The sequence below is a fragment of the Pelobates fuscus genome, chromosome 4, assembly GCF_036172605.1.
Source record: "Pelobates fuscus isolate aPelFus1 chromosome 4, aPelFus1.pri, whole genome shotgun sequence".
NCBI classification, from domain to species: domain Eukaryota; kingdom Metazoa; phylum Chordata; class Amphibia; order Anura; family Pelobatidae; genus Pelobates; species Pelobates fuscus.
In genome coordinates this window covers 224,038,801-224,049,765 of record NC_086320.1, presented here as the reverse complement: position 1 = coordinate 224,049,765, position 10,965 = coordinate 224,038,801, and the positions used below count along the sequence as shown (strand labels likewise).

General features: G+C 39.5%; 1 protein-coding gene across 1 annotated transcript in view; it reads right to left on the bottom strand.

Annotated features, from left to right (window-relative positions):
* Positions 1 to 2,695: 2,695 nt before the first annotated feature.
* The window catches only part of LOC134608800 (uncharacterized), a 125,833-nt gene continuing 117,563 nt past the window's right edge, over positions 2,696 to 10,965 (bottom strand). The window contains exons 7-10 of the mRNA XM_063451908.1: positions 8,839 to 8,892; positions 8,620 to 8,686; positions 5,922 to 6,794; positions 2,696 to 2,898 (exon numbers count right to left, since the gene is read on the bottom strand). Coding sequence (XP_063307978.1) covers positions 2,843 to 2,898; positions 5,922 to 6,794; positions 8,620 to 8,686; positions 8,839 to 8,892 — 1,050 coding nt within the window. The 3' untranslated portion in view covers positions 2,696 to 2,842. The remainder of the gene's footprint in view (positions 2,899 to 5,921; positions 6,795 to 8,619; positions 8,687 to 8,838; positions 8,893 to 10,965) is intronic.

Sequence of the window (10,965 nt, the reverse complement as noted above, 5' to 3'; positions counted from 1 at the left end):
AACATCATATACATTTTTTTTTACCAGCGTGATAGTCAGGTATCGATATCCTTAACCAACGTGCATTTACTATAGCTATTATTCTGCATTACTGTTCATTACTGTTCATTACTGTTCACGTAAAACCAAAAAATAAAGATTGTAGAAAAAAAAAAGAAAAAAAAGGTTTTCATTCAAAACAATGTTTGGAGTCTGTAGCAATTGAAAGAGGACTTTAGCTGTCAAACAAAAAATTGTCACATGTAGTTAACCCCTTAAGGACGCTGGACGGTTCAGGACCGTCATCGGCATTTTTCACTTGCCGACCGACGACGGTCCTGAACCGTCCTAAATTTAAAATGTACTTACCCGATCGCCGTCGTTCCCCCGGCGGCGATCGGCGGTGCTCCCGTTGTGGGGAGACTGCCTGCAGCCCAGACAGTCTCCCCATGGCGGTTTAGGACCCCTGTGGCCATGTGATCGCCCAACAGGGTGACCACATGGTCACAATAGGTGTCCTAGTCTCTGCCTGCAGGGGGACTGTCTGTGCTGACAGGCAGTCTCCCTGCAACTGTAAAATCAAAAAAAAAATTAAAGTTATAGTTAATAAAAAAAAAAATATTATAATATATGTGTATATATATGATATATAGACATATATTATACCTATATAATATATGTCTATATATCATATATATAATGTCATGCTAAGTGTATTTTTATATTAATATGTACATATATTAATATAAAAATACACTTATAATTAATTTACACACGTATATATATAATATATATAATAACTATATATATTGTATATATATATATTATTATAAAATACGAATAATAAATAATTTAAATTAAATTAAAAAAATTAAAAATAATAATAAAAAATTTAAAAAAAATTATATATCTATACGAAATTTTATTCTAACTGTATTTTGATATTAATATATATATATATTTATATCAAAATACACTTAGAATGAAATTGTATATATATCTATGTATATATAAATAAATAAAAAGAATGCGAACTATTCATATGTCCATATACAAAATTACATAAATAATTATATAAATATACACGTAGACTTCAAATATATAAATATGCATATATATTTAAATTCTACGTGCGTATTTATGTAATATTTTTACATAATTAAGTTATTTTATTGATTGCAATTTAAGGGACCTGCCTGCCAACCCAGGCCGAGAGTACAGAGAATTTAATTTGCTATCACTGTATTTTACCCTGTAACGTTCTACGACACCCTAAAACCTGTACATGGGGGGTACTGTTTTACTCGGGAGACTTCGCTGAACACAAATATTAGTGATTCAAAACAGTAAAACATATCACAGCGATGATATTGTCAGTGAAAGTGACTTTTTTTGCATTTTTCACACACAAACAGCACTTTTACTGATGATATAATTGTTGTGATACATTTTCCAGTTTTGAAACACTAATATTTGTGTTCAGCAAAGTCTCCTGAGTAGAACAGGACCCCCCATGTACAGGTTTTATAGCGTTTTTGAAAGTTACAGGGTCAAATATATGGGTCAAATATTTTTACATTGAAAATGGCCAGGTTGGTTACGTTGCCTTTGAGAGCGTATGGTAGCCCAGGAATGAGAATTACCCCCATGATGGCATACCATTTGCAAAAGAAGACACCCCATTTGCAATACCTTGGGTTATGTCCAGTCTTTTTTAGTAACCACTTAGTCACAAACACTGGCCAAAATTAGCGTTCAATTTAGTTTTTTACTTTTTTCACACATAAACAAATATGAACGCTAACTTTGGCCATTGTTTGCGACTAAGTGGCTACTAAAAAAGTCTGGACATACCCCATATTGAATACCCTGGGTTGTCTACTTTAAAAAAAATATGTACATGTGGGGTGTTATTCAGCGATTTATGACAGATAATAGTGTTACAATGTCACTATTGATACATTTTAAAAATGTATGTTTTGAAACCGCAATATCCTACTTGTACTTATAGCCCTATAACATGCAAAAAAATAGCAAAAAGCATGTAAACACTGGGTATTTTTAAACTCAGGACAAAATTTTGAATCTATTTAGCAGTTTTTTTCATTCGCTTTTGTAGATGAATAAAAGATTTTTCACATAAAAGTAAAAAAACATGTATTTTTTTCAATTTTTCATCATATTTTTTCATTTTTTAAAAATTAAATTACATGAGATTATATAAATAATGGTATGTAAAGAAAGCCCCTTTTGTCCTGAAAAAAACAATATATAATTTGTATGGGAACAGTAAATGAGAGAGCGGAAAATTACAGTTAAACACAAACACCACAAAAGTGTCAAAAAGATGCCTGGTCGCAAATGTACAACATCGCAAAAAAAGTCCGGTCCTTAAGGGGTTAATGCTCAGCATTCCAAGACACACATTTGCATTTTAACAGAACTGCCACAAAGCTGCATCAAACGCAATTGTGAATGTTGCTTTTTATTTGGCACAAATTTATTCTGACTGTATTTGCAGATTTTTTAATCAAATAAACAGCAAGCAGCTGAGGTCATCTTCCATAAATGCACTAAAGTATAGCATCTGAAACAATGCTGATGTTGTTCCTTACAAAGTGAAACCAACATGGAAGAGAGGCTTTCTTTTTAATAAATTTTACAAAAAGGTGAACGCGGGCAACATAAAAGAATTGTTTATTTATACAGTAAAAATAAAAGCAATAAAACTCTTTCAACAGTTTTACAATGTCTAATGCAGCATAAAAATACTAATCTTTACTTTCTAGAGAAACTTGGGTGGCTTATTCACATTTTTCATATTCATGTTCTTTTGTGTGACAGGATTTCATTCTGATCAGTATCACTCTAATGCCCCAACATTCGCAAGCACCTGAGCAAAAATTTCAATGTTCACATCTGAAATAAAATAAATAAAAAGTATTATTAGCACACACAAACAACTGTTTTATTCCAAGCTTGAACGATAACTAGTGAAACTTTACAGTTTTTAAGCTGTTTAAAAATGTTGTACAATGTTATCAAGATAATTAGTGTTTTACTATGCAAAAGAGCTTGTGGCCAAGCTATATCTTTGAAACACTCAATGTTATGTAATATGATACCTACTTATTTGTACAAGTGCACAGGGCCGGCGCGTCCTATAGCCGACTTAGGCAGTTGCCTAGGGCGCACCGGCCCGGGGGCCGCCAGATTTGAGTGACCGGCAGGAGGGAAGTGCACAACGCTCCCTCCTGCCGGTCACTTAATGTAGCGTGGCCAGGCGGTGTGGACCGTGGGACAGGAACGCCTGTTTCCTGCACCCGGCGGACAGACAAAAAGCTTCACTTCCCTTCAGTCCGCCGGCGGCTGGGTACAGGAAACAGAAGTTCCTGTACTGCGGTCCGCACCGCCCAGTCATGCTACATAGGTATTAGGCACTGAGGGGGGGAAGAGGGGGAAATGACCACTAAAGGGGTGGGGGAGGAGGGGGAAAGGACCACTAAGTAGGTGGGGGGACGAGGGCGAAAGGACCACTAAGTGGGTGGGGGGACAAGGGGGAAAGGACCACTAAGTGGGTGGGGGGGACAAGGGGGAAAGGACCACTAAGTGGGTGGGGGGACAAGGGGGAAAGGACCACTAAGTGGGTGGGGGGGACAAGGGGGAAAGGACCACTAAGTGGGTGGGCGGACAAGGGGGAAAGGACCACTAAGGTGGTGGGGGGACAAGCGGGACAAGACCACTAAGGGGTGGGGGAGGAGGGGGAAAGGACCACTATAGGGGTGGGGGGAAAAGAACCACTAAGGGAGTGGGGGAGGAAGGGAAAAGGACCACTAAAGGGGTGGGGGGAGAAGGGGGAAAGGACCACTAAGGGTGTGGGGGGAGAAGGGGGAAAGAACCGCTAAGGGGGTGAGGAGTGAGGGGAAAAGGACCTGTAAGGGGGTGAGGAGAGGGGGAAAGTACCACTAAGGGGGAGGGGTGAGGAGGGGAAGGACCACTAAGGGGTTTGGGAGAGCGGGGTGAGAGGGAGTACCACTAAATGTGGGGAGAGGATGACCACTAAGGGGGGGAGGGGAGAGGATAAGGACCTCTGCGGGGGGGGGAAGAAGATAAGGACCACTGGGGGAGGGGGGAGGGAAAGGAACACTGAGGGGGCGGGGGAGGAGGGAGGACCACTAGGGGGAAGTGAGAAGACCACCAAGGGGGGACTGCAGAGGGACAGGGGGGCAAGGAAGAGCTCTAAGGGACAGGAGGGGAGGAGAGAGCACTAAGGGACAGGAGGGGAGAACACTGAGGGACAGGAGGGGAGGGGAGATCACTGAAGGACAGGAGGGGAGGGGAGATCACTGAGGGACAGGAGGGAAGGGGAGATCACCGAGGGACAGGAGGGAAGGGGAGATCACCGAGGGACAGGAGGGAAGGGGAGATCACTGAGGGACAGGAGGGAAGGGGAGATCACTGAGGGACAGGAGGGAAGGGGAGATCACTGAGGTACAGGAGGGAAGGGGAGATCACTGAGGTACAGGAGGGAAGGGGAGATCACTGAGGTACAGGAGGGAAGGGGAGATCACTGAGGGACAGGAGGGAAGGGGAGATCACTAATTGACAGTAGGGGAGAGCACTATAAAAAATGTTTTAAAAAAAAAATAAGGAGCTGCTCCCCTCTCAGTCCCTATCCTACCCCACAAACCCTCTCTTTTACACTACACACATATACAATGCATTCCTACTCACACACACCGAAACACACAATGCATCCCTTACGCGCGCGCACGCACACACACACTGATTCTCTTACACACAGAAACAAAATGCATCTCTTAAACACACACTCAGTGCACTCTTAAAGAAACACACTGCATTAAATTACATACACAGAAACACACCTTGAATCCCTTACACACACACACCCAGAAACATACAATGCATTCCTTACACACAAACACACACTGCAAACACACACTGCATCCCCTACACACACACTACATCCCTTACACAAATTGATATCCCTATACACTACATTCCATAAGAACACACAAACATTACATCCTCTACAATAACACATTACCTACCCACATACACTCCACTCCCTGTGAGAGAACTCATGGGTGGGCGATGTGGGTGGATTTATGGGTGGGCCTTGTAGGCATACTCACGGTCAGGCACTGGAGGCCAAGACCTTGAGCTGTGTAAGGGGCCCCAGAAAATGGAGCTGCTTCCTGTTCGTTAATTGTTGTGAGCACTGTTACAAACAGTCTCCAGAGAGCCTCTTCTACACCAGACACTTTGTGCAGTACTGGCATTGGCCCATATGGCAGTGCATATGGGCGGGGCATTGTGATGTCACATGTTGGGCAAAAACCCTTGCACCGGCCCTGCAAGTGCATCTTTCTTCTCACATGAGATCACTGGAATCAGTAAATATGGTCAACAGCAAACTAGAGGTTGGTAAAGATTGGAGTGGGATGTAGAGGGTAAATATCTGGTATATTCAGTAATAGAATATAACCAAGTAAAATACCAACGAGGCGAGCAGAGTTTGATGGGATAAAAGCTGTATAATGCTGTAAGAGGATGCAATTGCACTGACAGTATTTAGTAGATATACCGCCAAAGAAAACATGCATGTATTTTTTTTTTTTTGCCTATTTTATTTGGGCAGCATATAAGAAAAAAAAAAAAAAAACAGTTTGTAAAATATGCAGACCTGCTCATAGAGAAGCCTGTTTGCTGGAGCCATGGGTTTCCAATGTTTCTCAATGAGCTGGGACTAATGGAAGAGGAAGAAAACGTCCCTGGCAGCCTAAGCTGCAGAAGAGTTTTGCAATAGATTCAGCAAGCTGAAGTGATTGATATGTGTGGAGTGTTCCTTTAACACAGACTTGAATCAAGACCAAAATAATTTTTCATTTTATGGCATTTTACAGAAAAGAGACACCTACCTTGAAGAGCAGGGTAAAAGGGAGCTAAGGCTTTGAGGCAAGTAATAACAGAGTCAATATCTTTCCCTTTCAGTAGCTTTAATATGTCTGGAGTAAGAGTGTTGGAGGTTTTCCCAGTTGCATTGCTTGACGATGGTGATTCTAAAGGTGGCTTATTGGCGTTAATGATGGAAGATGTCTCCTGTGTGTCAGTGACACGTCCTGTAATAGGTACTTCCGTAACAGGCGCAATATTCGTATTGGCAGTAATTGAAGATATTGCATGCCTCTCTTGAGTTGGAACAACTGGCGTACTGACATGCGGGTTAAAAGAGAAAAGATGTGAGGAACATGAAGGCTGCTCTGCATTTTGTTTCATGTTACTCATTCCAGAAATGCTACTGGATGTGGAGCTTGAGTTGTAGTAGGGTTCTGTAACAGGACGGGGATAGGAATTCTGTCCAGTAAGGTTGTCATAGAAAATTCTTTGGTTTGGCTTATTTGCGCTAGTGATGGAAAATGTCTCCTGTGTGTCAGAGACACGTCCTGTAATAGGTACCTCAGTAACAGGAGCAATATTCGTATTAGCAGTAATTGAAGACACTGCATGCCTCTCTTGAGAAGGAACAACTGGTGTACTGACATGCGGGTTAAAAGAGCAAAGATGTGAGAAACATGAAGGCTGCTCTGCATTTTGTTTCATGTTACTCATTCCAGAAACGCTACTGGATGAGGAGCTTGAGTTGTAGTTGGGTTCTGTAACAGAACGGGAAAAAGACTTCTGTCCAGTAGGATTTTGGTCTTTTGTTTTATTAATGGAGGACAACGGATGGACTGGAATCATGACAAGAGGTTCCATAGTTTCCTCAGCATTTACGTTTTTCCCCTGCAAAACTTAAAAAAAAAATAAAAAAAATTATTATATATGAACATTGTGAGATGTCCAGACACACCTGTTATCACATATTTTTTTTTTTTTTAATTCGAAAATAGAGGTGCTAATGACCCATCAGATTATACTATTACATAAACTGAGCAATAATGAGAATAATATACATATTATTGCATGAAGTACTAATTTCATCAATTTTGGCAGGATTGAAGCAGTGTTACCTAAAATTATATCTGGATTCCCTTTTCCAGCATGCTACCCCAGAAGATTTCCTACTGGCTGTGTAAGGCACTCCCATGTCACTGCAGCCAGTAGGAAACAATTACAGAGCAATTGACCAAAGCGTCTGGACATCCTAAGAAAATCCTATCTGCTAGAGAAATGTTTATAATGAACAAATCATTTTGAATGCAGTATGTATCTATTGATGTTACTTCATAGGCACTGAAACTAGGTAAACCAGATAATTCTCTAACACTAATTACCAAGTATGCTTTTGTCACAGTAAATGTAAGTACATTGCTTAGCTAAGTTTGTTCAAAAACTTCAAAGTGTTGACATTAAATTACTTATAGTTACAACATGACTAATAATATAATCTACAATGCTTACTAGCCAAGTCTTAAAGTGAATTGCCACTGCAAGGCTCCTCCTGCAACATGTCCACTGGGAATGGACGGAGCAGCAGCATGCATACCCTCTCTGTTCCCACATGACTGGCACTGAACTTGTATTTTAATTTAATTGTAATTTAGAGCATGTGGGAGCACGTAGGAGTTGAAGGGTGCCTTGTGCAGCTCCTTGTGGACCCCAATATTTGTAGTCTATGTCTATGAGATAAAGTCAGAAAAAAATAAAATGGGAAAAACTTCTTGTTCACAAGCAATTTGGCTAGCACATGTATAGATAACATTGTAATTGTAAAGTACATACTTAAAAGTTAATCACAGTAAAGTTAGGGAACACTACACACATTGCATATATTTACTTTTGTGATTAACACTTAATTATTTAAGGGTCACTGTACATCTACAAGTCTGTCAGCTTGTGTGGGAAAAATTCAGGGTGTTTGATGCACCATTTAAAGTACTGTGGTATCTGTGTCAGGCAAGGGCTGGTTGCTCATAGACAGATTTCTGAACTCTCTGTAAAGGTTTACACGGCCATTCTCACACTACTTTAAACCCACCGGCTTAGGGGTCATACAGACCCTGTTCATGCAAGGATTACATATAAAGTATTTCAACCTAGTCACAATCACTACATGGTTGATGGGTGAATAGGAAACATGCCTAAAGATCTGTAGCCTGTATCTTTTGAGTCATGGATACATACTTGGATGTCTAGTAAAAAAAAATAATCTGTAATGCAATAATTCTTATGCATCAGGAACTCTGAAATGCAAATCAAAATAGCAGCATTTTTCGAGATCCATAAAGTGCCACACTCTGGACATCAGAGTAATGGTGCACCCGAGCCGTCCCCAGAAATGAAATGGTCAGCCCAGCTTGACCCTCTGGCCGCCTCCCTGACTAGTGCGTGGGGTGAAGGAGTGGTGAGAAGTGGAAATGGCTGTCTCTATGCGAGAGGCAATGATAAACAGTGGAATGGAAAGCTTTGTTAAATCGTGGGTCTCTCTGTTTAGGACTACTGAAATGTCATCATGAATATAACCTTTGCACTGTAGGGTGTCTTGTGAAGTTAAGTAGTGATGTTAGTTTAACATCCTTTCCAACGAGAATTACCTTCTCCATGGAAATTGGAACAGAGTTAAATACTACATATTTTAAACTTGAGGTGTGAAGATGTAAAGGGTTTGTCATATACCTGTTTTTGCTGGGATTTTGTCGGTAACTCCATGTTCATGGATGCAGGAGGAATTGGCCCCTTCAATCTAGATAAATAGAATAAAAGCCACAGTTCACTGACTTTTAGCCTCTCTATACTTGTCATGTTACATGAAAGAAATCTCATTAACTAGAATCACTGCAGTCTGACCACTTTCATGACTAATTTGTGATACAGAATAGAGAGTTAAATACTTACAGCCATGCGTTTGCTGCATCCTGATTGATCATTTGAACTACGTAATCCCAAACTCTGTTAAAATTAAAATGGTAAAAACATAGTTTAGTCATATGGTCAATTTATTTTTGCTTTTTTTTTTATAGCTTATCAAGCTGTCACAATCACACAGGTAGAGAGAACAAACAGTTTCCAAAAATGCTACTTAATCTGGAACTGTGAAAATGCAACAAGAGAAGTACACTGCTAATATATAAAAAAGAGCATTATACTTTAGAGCAATTTAATTATAAAAATGTCTAACATGTAAGGGCACAATACAACTAATCTCAAAGCACCACCACTTACTATGAGCCATTTGTACTTGCATGCCCTTGAGTGTTCATCTAGTCTCCAGGTCTTCTGTTCCAACTCCATTTGTCAGCCAGTTAAGGCATGCAGTACTAAAAGACTGAACACGTACATTACCAAGGTACACATGCTTTATGTGGGCTCATAATGTGAAAACAATTACGAAAGCATCACACTTAGACACTCTAGCCCTAGCATTGATGCCCATTGTTACATTATCTCTGTGTGTACTAATGTATCCTTTGGCACAACTTTGCCTTTTTGGTTGACATTTCTATTGCTTTCTGGCCCATCCAATGCGTCCTTTAAATTAGTCTTGGAATATGTAACTGGATCAACAAATCCAAGTGTCACAAGAACCTGGGACTTAACAAAAAAAAACCCATAAAAAAACAAAACAATGCAAACAGACACATCTGGGTACTTTTGGACAGTAAGTCCAGTTTCTATGATTAGTTCATCTTGCTCCTAGGAAAACATTTTCAACATGTTCAACATGTGGTGCATTCCTGTAAACATTTTTTAACAATCTACTTGTTTCTCCAGTACAGTGTCTTAACGGTTAGTCCTTGACAACATTATGCCAAAAACTGTGTTCTATACTTGCATGAGATTTGTTTTAACTGGCATCAATAAACTTTATTAAATGTTGATTATTAAATATTTGTTAAACTATTTAAAAAATAAATAAGTATTGTTAAAAAGGTGAAAAGCCTATTGTGCTTGGTGGTAACCTTACAACCATGCTTTAGATCTAAGGATGATTTCTCTACTGTGCAATTTCTAGAATGTAATTTTTAAACTAACATTTTCTTTTTCAACATCATTGGTGAATTTTATGAGTTAATGAATATTGTAATAAGTGGACAGTGCTGATACTAGTTGAGCAGAAGGAGAAAGTCTGCTTTACCAATATAATCACAGAAGACAAGTAGGAGTACTTGAACCCATGTACCTAGGCAAGTGACAAACTGCTCAGAAAACTATTCTGACATCTTACTGTGGGATGGCAAAAGGGGACACATGGCACCATAACCACTAAAGTGTACAGTAGTTGTTTGGGTGTTTAGCGTACCCCTTTAATAAGTAAACATTTGTATAAATATAAGTAAGTAGTACAAACTGTGGTAGCTGCAAAATAAGCAATGTAATACTTGAGATCAACGGCACATTAGAGAAAATATACCCAAATGTACAAAAGTTTAGACGACAGACACATTTAAAACCATGATTGTTTTCAATATGTTGCCTTGTGATTATCACACAAATGTACTAACATCCAATATTTGGGATGTGTTGGTACAGCAGAGGTTTTAATATATTTCTCACCATTTAAAACTTACATGGAGCTACAAACGCCACCTAAAATGGTTCAAGTATAACATGAATTTAGAGTTGACCGAGGCTGATTTGGTGGATAAGCTGAGGCAGGATTTACTCTGTGCTTTCCAAAGCAGATCAAAGGCCATTTTAATCAAAATACATTGAAACTGGTAATGAACCTAAAATGGTGATGTTTGACTCATAGCTCACCCTGGTAGATTCTTCAATGCTTTCTTCCTAACAATCTGGACGTTTTTGTGGTATGCTAAGTTGCTGTATTAATCTAGGTACAAGCACGCTTGTACTCTACAGGGCTTTGTTATTATGTAGTTACGAGTTTAGGTAGTTTAATATTTTTGCTTACTTTTTAAGGCCCTACCCCTATTCCTTTTTAGATATACTCCTTCAAAAGGCAGGCCCTCTTTTTCAGGCCCTACCTTGTTTGTCGGTTTCAGCAAACCTCAACTGACTTGC